Genomic DNA, 15,033 nt, shown 5'->3' on the forward strand with positions numbered 1-15,033 from the left:
CTCAGAAGAAACCAGGAAGGGCCACTCTGTGTTTTTGGTAGGCTGGGTTGCTAAGGAAAGACACTGAAGCACTCCCTGCTAAACCACTTTCTAAACTTAGGTATGCTACATCAGGCACTTGAGTTACAAGGTGGAACCAAACCCCTGACTGCCTCCCAATTAAATTAGCTGTTATTCTCATTCTTAAATATCTTTTTAAATATCTGATATCTTAAATATCAGTCTTACTATTTTCATTCTCTGTGTTAACAACAAAATAAGGAAAAAATCTTCAAATGACAGTCAATAATGTTCAACATAAATAAAAATCCCCACCAAAATCCCTCCCAGTAATTGGTATTGAAAAGTTTTACATTACATATTGAAAATGTTTTACAAGCATGTTTTCCATCTGCACCCACAGCTTGTAATTCTTGTGTTCATAAAAATCGTGGATCTGTTTCAACAGCTTCTCTCTTTCATCTGGAATTTCTGACCCATGACTGAGATTAGCAGCTCTTATCCAAGAAGCTATTGTAGGAAAAGCAGAGTAAGTGTACTTAAACCTACAGAGGAAAGGATACTACTGGAACTGGATCCTCTATGGAAAACATGGACACTCATGCTGCTGGATTGACACACGTGGTACCTGTACAGGATTACATGCAGCAGGTTGCAAATCTCCCACAAAACCACTGCTTTCTGTCAACCAACACAAAAACCAACACAGCTTGGAGGTAGCTCATGTTCATATATAAATACAAAGCTCTCTATGAAAAAAAATTGTAGGTAAAATCTTGGTTCAAGTAAAGTCAGTTGCCAAACTCCTATGAATGCAATAGGCTGAGAGGAAGAATGCTTCAGCAGGTGGACACAACATACACAATTGTGCTCTGGAATGGGAACACAGTGCCTAAGACAAACACACCATTAAAAACAGATTGACAGCCCAGCACTGAGACTTAACATTGACACTGATGAACTCAGGTTTCATTAAAAATAATTAAAAAACCTGAAATAAACAGAATTTCACACTGACAAAGGTTGCTGCTCATACATACAGAACTAGGACAAAGACTTCTTGTAGTATCTCTAGAACTGTACAAAAATTTTCATCAGAAAGTCAGTTCAGTACCAAAATATTCCATCCATAGCACTACAGTATTTATGAACATCTGCAAAAAGGGAATACTGCCTGGAAAACACATCTGGGTTTGGAACATAATGAAGTCCACACTTGGTCAAAACAAAGTTAAAGCCCCTCAGGTGGGACTAAAGCAAATAAGCAAATGAGTACCAAAGGGCAGGCAGTACCTTTTCTGCAAAACACTACTGCTTGTTGCAATACTTCAGTTTAAACAAACCTAGATATTTGACAGTCCTGTTTGATCCCTTTACTTGTGTACACAGACAAGTGTTCAACCACTTGTCTTTCCCATGCAAGTCTTTAAAAATCAACAAAGCCACCAAGGAGGAAAAAATATTACTCTAAGTAGGAAATCTGGAGTTTAAAACCTACATCTGACTTTCATGGGTTTTGTTTTTCTTAGATTACTGACCAGTCTTCAAGGATATGACTCACTTAAGAGTAAATATAAATATAAAAATAACAAATGACAAAATAAAAAGCCCACTTGCAATGCTCTCCTACCAAAATTCCTGCAGAGCCTGGTGCCAGGAAACAACCCCTGAGATTCCAGCTTCCCACAGACACTTTCACTCATGTTATGACTGCAAAACATCACTGATACCAAAACAGTTCTCCTACACCACTTTGTACCAAAATATTCTCCAGCCTTTTCTTAAAGAGTTTTTCCATCTTAAAAAAGAGGGAAAGCAAGTGATCATAAACTCTAAAAACCACAAAGCCTTCTTCTAAACTAAGCTATTTTTAAAAACAATACTAGAAACTCAGGAATCAGTGTTCCCCTTTGGGAAGTTGAATGTTTTGCCACATTATCTTAAATGGCTTCATTTTAATTTCTCTGTTTGTAATGTAAATTGATTTAAGTTACTTGTGTTGGTTTAGAGAGGAGGTCCTATATTTTCTGAAAGAATATTCTGTAGTTTTTACATAGGCAGTTACAAAACTATCCCTTAAGTAGAATGCAAACTGTGTAAAAACTACCATGTTGAGTACATGCCAAAACTTTTTAAAATTACCAATGTACTCCCAGGTAGCATGTCCAATCAAGTGTGTGTAGTTGCTGACCTGAACCACAGAAGTTTGCTTCTATACACACAGCCACTGCCTATGCGTTGCAAGTGCTTGCATGAAGGTTTTTACCCACAACTGAAACAAACCCTTGGATAAAGGCTGTTACTGACCTTCAAACAAATGATGGGTAGCAAGCAGGCATGTGATTAAGAGTCAGTATTCTCTTAGATACACAGGAGGAACATTCCAGCATTAGGCTGCTAGAATTGTAGGGTATTTGCTAAGACAGGATGGAGAGGTTGCAACAGAGAAAGAAGAGTTGTGTACATTTTACCAACAGATTGCCTCATGGCCATTTCAAAGTTTTTTATGTTAAAGATTCAGATGTTAATGATAAGCATGCAGTTGCAATTACTGAATTATTCTTCTCTGAATTTCAAAATTCTATCTTTTACATGTCCAAGAATAATCTGGTCACTCTAAATCTTCTGTGTCATTAATAGAGAGATATAAAGACCTCTAGAAAGATATCTCTAACACCTTGAAACACTTCTCCTATGGGCAGGTAGAGTCAAGAGATGCCTGTACTGATCATAACAACAATCTCAAAAGAATTCAGACTCGTATGTCTAAATTTAAGTTCAGCAAATTCTGGGTCTAAGTGGGAATCTAATGCCTTGTGCTTAGAAATAAACTGACTATTAATTCTATGAATGGAAAGAAATTTCTGTCAAATCAAGACAGAACTGTAAGTTCTGAACTGTAAGTAATCAATCCCCCCAGGCAATCAGTTCCCTGAAAGCTTCAAGAACTCTAACACATGGCAATGCCAGAATAGCTCTGCCACCTTGACTGCTCATGTGCAGAACCTTCCTTAGCCTGCAGTCTTCTTGCAGGAGTTTGTGCACAACACATATGCAGCCAAGTCACTGATAGCTCCTAAACTATCAGCAGATTTTAGAACAGATGCTGCTTCACAGTGCTAGTATTTTTTAGAAGTTCTACAACAGAATATTTACTACATGTATTAATTAAAATTTAACAGCTGTGGCCAATATTATTCCCTGATAAAACTAGGCATGTAAAAAGTAGCAGTGAAGTTGTGACCTCCTTATTCTGGGCTATTACACAGAGAAAAGAGACCTCTTGAAAAAAATTCAGTTCATGACTGAATAAAGACAGATGGCAGAAAGAGACATAACTGAAATGAGGTGCCAAGGTTCAGCAGAATGAATCTATGTTTCAGTTTGCTACATTAAACTTAATTGCGTGCACTAATTTGCAATTGATTATTTTTTTTATGGCTTTTACTGTTAACTGTGCTGTTTCAGGCCTGAATCTTGGCTCAGTAAAACTGACAGATATTTTCATACAGATCTCAGACTGCTGAAATCCTTAATCACATGTAATAGCTTTCTTACAGAAGAATGCAGTGACGACAGTTAAATGAAATCAAATCTTCTGAGTAAAGAGCCACAGTTATTTTTCAGAGATCTGCATAAAGAGCAGTTGATTTGCAACTATGGCATTCCAGATAAAAAAAAAAAAAGTCTTTTCACCAATTTGATGAAGGCTTTTCATTTTACAACTAACCTCTGACAGGAAAAAAAAATAAAATAAAAAAAAAAGTTTTTATTTCTTTTCAGGATCAAAGGGATGTTGAAATCACATGCACAGTTCTTGTTGCCATATACTCTTTGCTGCATCTGATACAGTCTAGTTCTGCTCAATATATTTTTTTAACTGTCAAGACATCAAATAGTCAGCAAGCTTGACATTTACTTAGTTAAAAAAAAAGTGAATGTGAGATTTCTGTTCTAACTAAATAGTTGAAGATCTATTTATCTATGGAAATGTCTTCAATTAAAAGCAACATGCAAACTTTTTGGAGAAAAAGAAAATTCTTTGGGATATGCAAAGCTCCATGTTCTCTTTTATACTCGGGAGCTTATATAGTTATTTTCCATTAAAACAGTGACACCAGGAATCGCACATCATGGAATAATCTGAGCTGCTCCAAATCAGAGGGTTTTTTCCCATTTTCCTTTCACAGCAGGAGACTGCAATGTAACAACTTCACATACATATTGTGTTCTTCACCAGAGCATGACAGACAGATATGTTACTTCCATGTGCCTGGCAATGCAAACCATCACAGCAGCAGAAACCAGCAATGGGGTTCAGCACGAAGAAAATAGAACAAATGAAAACTCAGAAGACAGCTGGGCCTGGCAAAAAGGAAAACCATTTCCTCAAACACTGCAAGTCTCAAGCAAGAAATCTAACGACCTTAGAAGCTGTAACACACTACATCTAAACTAGAAGCTAATCTGTTACACAGGAATCAACAATCAGAACATCACAATAAAGGAAATCCCAGAGTAGTTTGTCACCTTAAGACCCATTAATTTTAGGAACAGTAATAAACTAATCTCTTCTCTCTGGCAAGGGGATACATTTCTATTGCCTTTCAATAAAATAAATGATGTTCTGTAGTTTTTCAGCTTCCACACTGAGGACACAGATGCGAATCAATATTATTAAGTCAAGAATGCTTTAAAGTAACTGAAAGTAAAAGCTACAGACCCTTCCATTCCTTGAGCAGTTTCACTTCAAGCACAAATGTCTCCACTTCTTAATAGAAAAATGTTTTACAAAATATCTGCCAAATATTCCACATCTTAAATACACAGATGAAAGCTTGGATGTCTTCAGCCAGAACAAATACAGACTGTGTAGCCCAGTATCCTATAGCTACCCATTTCCCCCAGGAAAATGTTTGAACATCTTCAAAAATTGTCCATTAGGTCTTAAAGATTCTGTCTACACTCATTCCCAAGCAAGAACTAGCAACTATAATTAGCAATTATAATTGCCTATTACTCCAGAGTAATACCCAGAACAACATTGTGAAAACCCTGTCTCCAAACCCAACAAAGGCTTAAGCACAAGAGAGAGAGAGAGAAAAAAAAAAAAAAAAAAAAAAAAAGAAAAAGAAAGAAAGAAAAAATTCTTGTATATCTATTGTCAGAAGTACTGTTATGGTATTACCAGTACAAGAGACTTCCTTCCTAGCTGTGCCAAAAAAGCATAAAATTTAGGAGAAAGGAAGCAGGTGTACTAATAACTACACGTGCTGGAAGCAAAATCACTTAACCCTCAATTACTGCTTTAATAGAACATTTCAATAGTTCCTCATCTCTCATATAGTAAAATTTAAGTTCCTATCTTAAAGCATGAGGACCTGATTTGTAAAAAAAAAAAAAATAATTCCAAATCACCCCTATTTTCAGACTGTTACTATGGCCCTGCATGTAATGGATTACTCCAATGAACAAAAACAGAAAAAAAGCCTCTAAGTTCTGCTCTTTTTCTGGTAAATCAAAGTAACAAAGTCAACCAATTTGGAACATTTTTGTTACTCCCTCTAGGGAGCTGATGAAAGGCCAGACACATAGGGGAAAGCAGATTTAGACTGTAACTACAAAATTTTCAAAACACAAAGGAACTGACAAAAAAAAACCCCAAACACTTGTTGAAAAGAAAGTTTTCTGTTACCATGTATCTATGTTAAGACCTGAACACAATACAAGCACATCTTATATGCAACTTTTTAAAAAGCTTTCTATATATCCAAATTGAATAGAGAATTCTCATTATTAAACTCGTATGAAAAAGAAAAATAATAAAATTCATTTCTCAGAGGAACATGGATAGTTTAGGAGCATTCACATCAACACTCTGTTCATACCTAGCATAACCTAGAAAAAACCAAAAATCCCCCACCATTCCAAACGCCAAAGTATTTTTCCTGAAATATAAACCAAAATAAAGAACAGCACAAACAAATAAAGAACAACAAATGCTACAATTTGAACTAGTACGTCAATCACTATCAAATATTCTTATAACACATACAATTCACATGACCGAACACTTTTTTTTTTCCCCAAAACCCACTCTTACTTCCTGCATGTTATTTGACATATAACTGGCAGAGGGTGGGTGGGTGGAAAAGTGTTCTTTTTCTAGTTCAGGCGTTTTAGGGGAACAGCATTGGGTGAGGAACACTGCATATAAAAATATATTCTGCATCATAAAACTGATTACTAGACCAAGACAATTTCCTAGCCACACATACTAGAGAACTTTTCTATTTCAATAATTAACAAGATGAATCAATAGACTGTGGGAGGAGAGAACAGAGTTGCCACAACACAAACTGCAATTTTTCAAATTATTGCACCACCAAGCTTGCTCTACTAGGTAGTATCAACAAATTAAGAACAGATATTTCCTCATTTGAAGCATCTTAGATTTACTACATTAACAGTCTGCTCAAAACGTGCAGACACATCAAACTTGCCAACTGCCAACAAGTTCGGGGTGTTTGCTCTATAAACCAGCACAAAACCATGCAGCTCAGCACATGTGTTGTGACATAATGAAGTCCACACTTGGTAAAAAACAAAGTTGAAGCCCCCCAGGTGGGATTAAAGCAAATAAGCAAATGAGTACTAAGGGGCTGGTACCAAGTACCAGTACTTCTTTCCCTGAAGAGGAAAACACAAGAGTTGTGATGGTTTTGGATATAAAGTTGCAAACTTATTCACTATTATTTTTCAAAGCTGATCAAGTTACTAGTCTACAGAATACACTATGTGAAGAAGGGCATCTAAAAGTACAGATACCTGAATTTTTATATTAGGCTATACAGATCTGAAATGAAAAACCACATGCTACAAAAAAACATTAATAATGCTTAAATATAAAACAAACCAAGCTTCCTGAACTGGTAAGTTTTAGTAAGCTATTTTTAAAATGAACACGCACAAACTTTGAGCACAATTAATTCAAATCAGAATAATCAAGGTTTTATAACTACCTTCATGCTTCAACAGTTCTCCTGGTTGTTTTTAAAAATTAAAGAGGAAAACACTACATTTTCAGAGATTCACCTGTTTTCTTCACACCATCCTTTCAAGACAGCGACTGAATATAGTAATATGGACTGCCAATACATTTAACTTTGCATTTGGTACTACATCTTTCAAAATCTTTCTGAAGTAAACTATTTCAGTCAGTCTGGATGATTAAGTCAGCATCTAACCGAAGGAATGCAAACAAAGGTTGCAAAAACAACAGTGCAGTCTGTAGTAGGCTCTCTCAAAGTCTTCATTAAAACAGTTGCAGAAGTATGCAATTTACGTAGCAAATATAAATCTCTTAGGTGAAAGTGATTTCAACTGAACTAATGTAAACTTGACCCATGCTGCTATATGATAAGGACAGCCAAATGACAATGTAATGCTTGTCTGTCATATGAGAGTTATTTTCAGCCAAGTAAAACTAGTTTCATATTTCTGGTAACAACTTCATGCTACATAATTCTCCACTGCTTCAACTGAAAACCATCAGCTCTGTTTCAAAACTGTAACTCCTAATGAAAATTTCCTACTCTCATCAGGGTGTAGCAGACAAAACTTTGAGCAATGAGTCATTATATTGGAACACTCATCTTCCAAGGTTTATTTATATACCAGGAGTTCCATCTGAAAAAATTCTATGTTTTATCAATTTGCTGCACAGAGTTTTAATACCAGCTATTTAGATGACAAGCATCTGAGAAGCTTAAAGTGTCTCACTACCTCCCACAAAACACCCCTCTAAAAATAGCTTTTTCTTTCCTAGTACACTTAATAGTTAAGCAAACACTGCTATTTTATGCAGAAAAGGTTTCTTACCATTTTAAGCCACATCCAGAGACTAAAAGTTAATTCAAATGACAGTTCAAAAAACCCACAGAATAATTCAGGTTGGAAAGGACCTCTGGAGGTCATTTGATCCAAACATGCACTAAAAACTGGGCTAACTTTTAAGATGGATCTGCGTACTGAGAGTTTATGTTTGATGATTTAATATGTTAACAGGTCTGTTGAAATGTCATAAGAGAAATCAGATGCACAACTTGACATTATAAACTGCTCAAGTTCCAACTTTGTTTCCCCAAAAGACACCTCAGCAGTACTATTTGCCACTTTCTCTAAGTCCTCTTCATGCAGGCTATTGTTCTCTTTCACTTCAAACCTGACCACAGGCTTCAATAACCTTCTTTTTTGCAGGCACTAGGACTTGTGTGCTTTCAATAAAGCCAGCCCTTATATACAACATATATATATATGTTATATATATATATATATATATATATTTAGGCATGAAAACAACAACAGCAGACTAAAATGAAAATTAAAAAAAAAGAAAAACAACCAACCAAACAGAAAAACATCTTAAGACCTGTACACATCTTCCTTAGTTACTCAGGGCAACAGCAGATTTAAAGGATACATTACTATCAGTTCCAAAAGTCAGTAGCAAACGTTATGTAATATCAATGTGTTATTTGAAAAAATAGGGTATTATACATACTGTTTGGAAGGCACTCAAAACAGTTCAAGCAGCACACTAATACTTTCAGGTTTACATTTTCATTTAGTAGCTCAGTATCATGTTCATAAACATCAGTTTGTTACATGGCTTTCTACTATAAACATCCTGGAAAAGAAACTTTATATATGAATCAGTCAGTTTACCACACTACATCTTATGTGACAGTTATAATCTCAGCATAGTTTTAGTACACTAAATCTGACATTTGAGAAACAGGAAAATATGGTCAACTGTCCAATATAAATGCCTTTTTTTTTAACTGGTTCTCCATTCCTAAGACCACCATTCATGTGTCTCTTAACTAGTAGGAAGTCAACCATGTTACCTTCTTTAACACGAAGTAATAGAGAACCAAACAAAACTTAAAATTTAAAAAAACAAAAACCACACATACAAAAATACAACCCTCAATACACAAATGTTGCATACATAAACTATCAGGTACTTGGAACTGATGGCAGCTAAAAAAAAATAATCAGGAAGGAGAAGGACACGGACTTCAGTTGTCAAATACTCACACTTGATTATTCTATACTTACCCACACTTCCCAGATACAGGCTGGCAGCCTAGAGTAAATGGCTATCTGCAGTACTAACCATATAAACTGATTAGATCCATCTTAACATTAAGTACCCATAAATGGTAATAATTTTTCTTATGAATCACTTCTCAACAAATTCAATCTAACATACTAAAGCAACATTTGGACAAAGGATCAAAAGGATGTGTCACAAAGCCTCACCGCCTTTCTTTTCATATTTTCCTATGTTGTATAAAAATTCATCTACAATCCTACAGCTATTGTAACCACAGAATTAACCAAATGTATAGCTAGAAGCTAAGAGAAAGATCTTTTGCTCTATGGCAATTAAAAACAAACATCACACTGCAGAGATCCTCTTGCTAATCAGCTTTACAGAGTATATACGTAAGGCCAGTCAGCAGGGATTGGTTGGAGATTCCTGTCCTGAATTATCCATCTAAGATCCAGTTTGCAAGTTTGATTCTACATCATTAAATCTTCATATGAAATATGTTTAACACAATAAACACCTTGACCACCTCTGCCAATGTCACTCAGTACAGGATGTAACCTGCAGATTCCCAACCTTTTTTCTTCCACAAGCATACTGGGTCAGCCTTGCTAATATCAGCAAGTACCAAAGTCTTTTTTACTTTAACCACAGAACTGGAGTATTTGACAATAAGTTCATGCATTAAGCTTGGGGATGGAGGTGAATGCATGCAGATTTTATTCTAGCACAAGGCTGAATACAAATAATTTCGTAGCTATAAAACAATTTCCTTTTTCAGATGTGTCCTTAGGTCTGCTTTTGCTCAGAATAGCTCCTCCTCTCTCAAACACCAGCAGCTTGGTGAACATCCAACAAGACATTCAACTGGGAAATAGGCAGCTACCACTGAAGTCACACTTCAGCATTGCAAAAACAGTCATCAAAACATGGGCTGATAATTATTTCATTGATTATTGTAGCTATCCATCAGCATCTAGTAAAAGAGTAAATGCTGACATTCTCTCTTGCCCATTGGTGAAGTGGTATATGGTAACTCAGTACTCACACAGTGCAATCATTTCCTACAGCTTTCCAAGAGAAAGAAAATGGACCAGGCTTCTTTAATACAGGAGTATAAATGAGTTTAGTTTAAAAGGCAACTAGGCACCTACTTAAGTTTAGGAAGATTTTTTCTTTAAGAATATAAGGAAAAAATCAGCAAAAATAAAACCCTAAAAACCACCTCAAACTACAGCAGAAACCTAAGCAAGTCTAGGACCCAAAATGCTACAGCAGATTTGTAATTAATGTTCTAATATGACATTACTTTTACTGCAGTCGTGTAGTATTTCATTTCCTGTATAACACATGGCTAGAGATACAGAGAAAATCCCTAATTTTGTTTTCAGAATGAATTTTCAAAATGTTAAAATTTATTTCTGTATCGGTTTCCTGCTGATTGCTGACAGACTGCACACAGATACAGCTCTTGGTACCAAGCCAAATTTATAACTCATCTGGGGAAAAAATATCAGCATGGCTCTTTCTATCTGTATGTTCAAGAAAACAGGAGTCAGATTTTCACTTATCAAAAAAAAGATGTTCAACATGATATATTGGCAAGTTATAAACATCACATTAAGCAACAAAAACCCCCACAAAGGCAAAATCAGATTAACTTCTTTGCTTGTTCTAAGAAAAAAAATGGAAGTAAATTCTACCACTTATATTATAAAATTCCAATAGTTTTTTAAAAAATAAAGGCCAACATGATAGCTGGCCTTTAAAAATTTAGAATTTAGTCCTCATTTCCTACGTTCTACCTCATAAGTTTTTATACTTAAATTGCCACTTACCTAATACATGTGTCTTAATGACACTCATTCCAATATAAAATACATCTAGTGTATTAAAACACTGCTGAAAAAGAGGAAATGTCGACTTTATTTAAAGCCCATTTTGATCTCAAATCCTTTCACACTGTAAATTCTGCAGCCTTGTTCTAAATTACTTGGAAAAGTACCCACCTCTGCTCCTTCCCACCCCATATAATCAGTGACATCTTCCAAACATGGCACAGATCTACAACTATTCAACTATTCAATCTACAACTTGTTAGCAAGTCCAGGAGTACAGATTTTATTCTTCTAATGCAGTAAATGAAATATTATTTAACACACCCATTTTTCTTTTAAATAGTTCAGTGCTGACATTTCAAATAACAACTTTTATTCATGTTGAATTAATTAATTTAACATGCACAGCAGAGAATATTCCTATTGTATAACCACCTGCTTACTCGAAGAAGTAAATCTAATTTAGGAAACTAATAATTAACATTACAAACACTAGTGTGATAGCACAACAGAATCACTTTCAAATTGTAACTAACCATATTGCCAGCAGGAAAATCTGAATTCATTTCTCCTGCAATAACCACTTTCCTAAAAATAAATAATGCAGCAATACTGCATGTACTCATGCATGTATCATTACAGTATCAATCAATCTAAAGGAGGGGTGGGGAGGGGAGGCACAGTGGGTGGAAATCACACCTTACATATACTGCTGCTCAGCTAAAAGTTCTTTTCCAATCAAGAGCTCAGAAAGACACCACACGTCAAATAAACGTTGGGAATGTTACGTAATTTTAGTTGAAAAAAATCTTACATCTCAGTTTAAGTCCCAGAAGAGTAAAATATTTCCTATATTTAAAACACAGCATTGTCCTACTTAAGTATTAAAGTTTATTTCTCTGACCAGAAACCCAGGGAACATACCCCAGTTTGGAGCTCACGTTGAGATGGATAAACTGCATACCTACTAAAGACACCTCAGGCTCCATATACTGTCCAGTAGCTCCAATTTGAAATATGACTGCAATCCATGAATCTCCAAGACAACACACATAAAACAGAGGGATGGAAAACAGCCGTTTTCCAAGGCACATTACAGATACAGCAAAAACCCATATAAACCTTAATGACTATGACAGCAGTCACTGAAGAGTGCTTCTGATTTAATTGGGCCTCCAACTGTCAGAAGATTTCTGTTTTCCAGATTACATTTCATCTGGAAGATCCATTTATTTGGAAGCATGGTATTTCCAGAATATATATAGTATATAGGTCAGTAGAAAGAAAAGAACCCCCACAAACAACATAAAAAAAAAACCCCAACACCAAACCCTAAGTGATTTACAGTATGTCTGCCAAGTGGTGTATCAGAATGTCACACTTTTGGGGTAGCCATGCATATATAGGATCAGTTATTTCTCATAATGCCATAGGATATGCTGATGTTTGCAGCCAGCACTCACCTCTAATTTCAGTCAAGAGGCTCCTTTCTAAATCTTTATTTATTTGAACAACTCCGCACAGGAAATAATTTCCATTTTATCAAAGGTAACAAATTGGAACTTAGATAAGATAAAATTTACATGTAGCACTAAGTTTGAATATCTAATGCTTAGTTACCAGCAGACAGTTACTATATACAACTCTCCACAACAAATCTAGCTTCAATTAATTAATTTTAAATGCACCCAGACAGAATACTTTCATTATATAGCTGCATGGTAACAGGGAGAAAAAAAAACCTCACTACCAACATAGAACTAACATAAGAGCTAATAATCACATTATTTAAGACTCACATCTCAGCTTCAAGAAGTAAACTGAACTCATCCCTTTTAAACACAGTCCCCATTTTTACCATGACCTTCTGCTAGAAAACTTGGACAAAAGATACTAGGAAACAGGAGTAAAAAAAAAAAAAAAGAGTCCCATCTCACACATACATACTATATGTTCTCCAGACACCTGGAAGTCCTATAGCTTCCTAAACAGAGCTGGGACAGGCCATATCAGGTATAGCAATTTGATCATATGAAAACAGCTACTTGGTTATTTATGATAGCAACCCAGCTCGATGCACAGTCCTGCAGAGTACCTACCCGAGGTGTGGATGCCTATTATTAAGGAGCAGAACAGACAACAAGGAAGTCACACTGAAAGATGTAACATGAACCCTCAAGACTTCAGGTATGGAGACCAAGAGGGGCAGCAAGCTCTGCACCGGGGCAGACCAGGAGAGACAGAGAGGCCTGGATGAGCACTGACACTGTCGGGTAGCTGGCTGTCAGCCGTATTAAAAACTGTTAATCCTCCAAAGTAAAATTTAAGAAGAAAAGGTATTCAAGTCTCAGCGAATACATAAATAAATAAATAAATGCAGTTCTAAAGACTTTTTAGAAAGCCTGAAAATTTCGAAAGAAGACCTCCACTTTCGAAGAAAGCGTTTTATAGCCAACCAACCACAGCAATGCACATTAAGGCTACCAGAGCCCCTTAGTCCTCACCTCCCAACTCTGAAACCAGCCAGAAACACCTCATTCTTCTGCCACTCCTGTCAATAATGCTTTATTCAAAACGGTAAGACCGATGCCAATTTTGTCTGCCTCTAATCTTAACTTTTTAATAAAAGGTTCCTGCCCGAGTCGTGCCCCGCAGAGCCCTCGCTACATCCAAGACGCGTCCATCACTGCCATCTGGCAGGAGGGGACGGGAGGGGGAGATGGGGGAGAGAAAAAAAAAAAAACAACCCCTGCGGTAAAGTTTATTTCTGTGAGGGAAATCCCGGCCATGACAGGTCCGGTGCTGCACGGCAGCGCCGCGGGGCTGTCACCACACGGCAGAGGCGGCGCGGCTGCCTCAGCTGCTGCGGGCGCTCCAGGACCAGGTGGCCGCGCCGTGGCGGGCGGGCGGGCGGCGGGGACAGGGACAGGAACAGGCCACCCCGACGGAGAGAGGGTCCCTCCGCCTGCCCACGTCCAGCACCGCCGCTGCTGGACGCCAAGTCTCTAAAGAGGCTGACAAACCGGGACGAGCAGTGCAGGGGACGCGGGAGATGCCTCCTGCTCACCCTTTTCCTCCAGCCAGGCCGGCTTTAGGGCTTTGGCCTCCGGCCTGGAGGAAGCCTCTTCCCCCACTGCCCGCGGAGGAGGGGGCCGCCTCGGGGGTGGGCGTCACATTGCTCCCGGGGAGGTGACAGACCCCATCCCGCCCAGAGACTGCGCTGCCCGCCGGGCGCGGGTGCTCCCTCGGAAGCGCCGAAGGGTGTTGGCCACTCACCCACGCAGGCAGATCTGCGGAGGAGACGCTGAGCCGCACCGCCTCCTCCTCGTCCTCCAGGAAGGCGAGCGCCCGGCCCAGCCGGGAGGTCTTGCCGCCGCGGTGCCTGCGGATCCAGAAGAGCCCGCACAGGGCGATGAGGACCCAGCTGAAACTCAGTCCCAGGTAGCCCAGCACATACACGGGGAAGATCAGCACGAAGCTCCTCGCGAACTGCGACACCAAACCCGTCACGTCCACGCTCAGCAGCGGCTGCGGCGGCGGCGGCTCCGGCACCGAGTCCCCAGCTGCCACCGCCTTCTCCGCGGCTGCGGGATCCGTGGCGGACCCCGCGCCGGTGGACTGCTTATCCGCGGCCCCGCTCATGCTACGGCAGCGGCGGTTCCTACTACTGCTGCCGCTCCTCCCGCTACTGCTGCTCCTCCTTCTCGGGCGCTGGCTGCGAGCGAGCAGGGGGGTAGGGCGGCGGCAGCGCCTCGCATCCTGCGCCCAGCCCCGCTCGCCGCGCACCGACACCAGCCGCCGCCCGCTTCCGGGTTCGGGGCGGCCCGGCCCAAACTGCCGCCGTCGCTGCGGGGAGGGGAGGGTGGTGCGGCGGGGGGCGGGTGGTGCCACTGCGAGGAGGCGCCTCGTCCCCAGCCGCCCCTATTGGCGCCCGGCGCGGCACGCGAACGCCCTCTCTGCTGTGCCCCCTCCTCCGCCCCCGGCAGCCCGGCGTCCCGTCTCCCCCTCCCTTCTGCCCGGCCCGAGCCGGCATTACTCCTCTTTCCTCCCTACCCTCCAGGCCTGCCATGGGAAGTA

General features: G+C 39.2%; 1 protein-coding gene across 4 annotated transcripts in view; it reads right to left on the reverse strand.

The window, feature by feature from the left end:
- ESYT2 (extended synaptotagmin 2) overlaps nt 1-14,786 on the reverse strand; it is a 67,971-nt gene extending 53,185 nt beyond the window's left edge. For 3 of the 4 annotated variants that reach the window (XM_030444411.1, XM_030444410.1, XM_030444409.1), the window contains exon 1: nt 14,233-14,774. In XM_030444411.1, coding sequence (XP_030300271.1) covers nt 14,233-14,598 — 366 coding nt within the window. In that variant the 5' untranslated portion in view covers nt 14,599-14,774. Of the gene's footprint in view, nt 1-14,232 lie in introns of all 4 variants that reach the window. The other variant, XM_030444412.1, reaches the window with a different exon arrangement.
- Between the last annotated feature and the right edge of the window lie 247 nt (nt 14,787-15,033).

The sequence above is a fragment of the Calypte anna genome, chromosome 2, assembly GCF_003957555.1.
Source record: "Calypte anna isolate BGI_N300 chromosome 2, bCalAnn1_v1.p, whole genome shotgun sequence".
Lineage (NCBI taxonomy): Eukaryota > Metazoa > Chordata > Aves > Apodiformes > Trochilidae > Calypte > Calypte anna.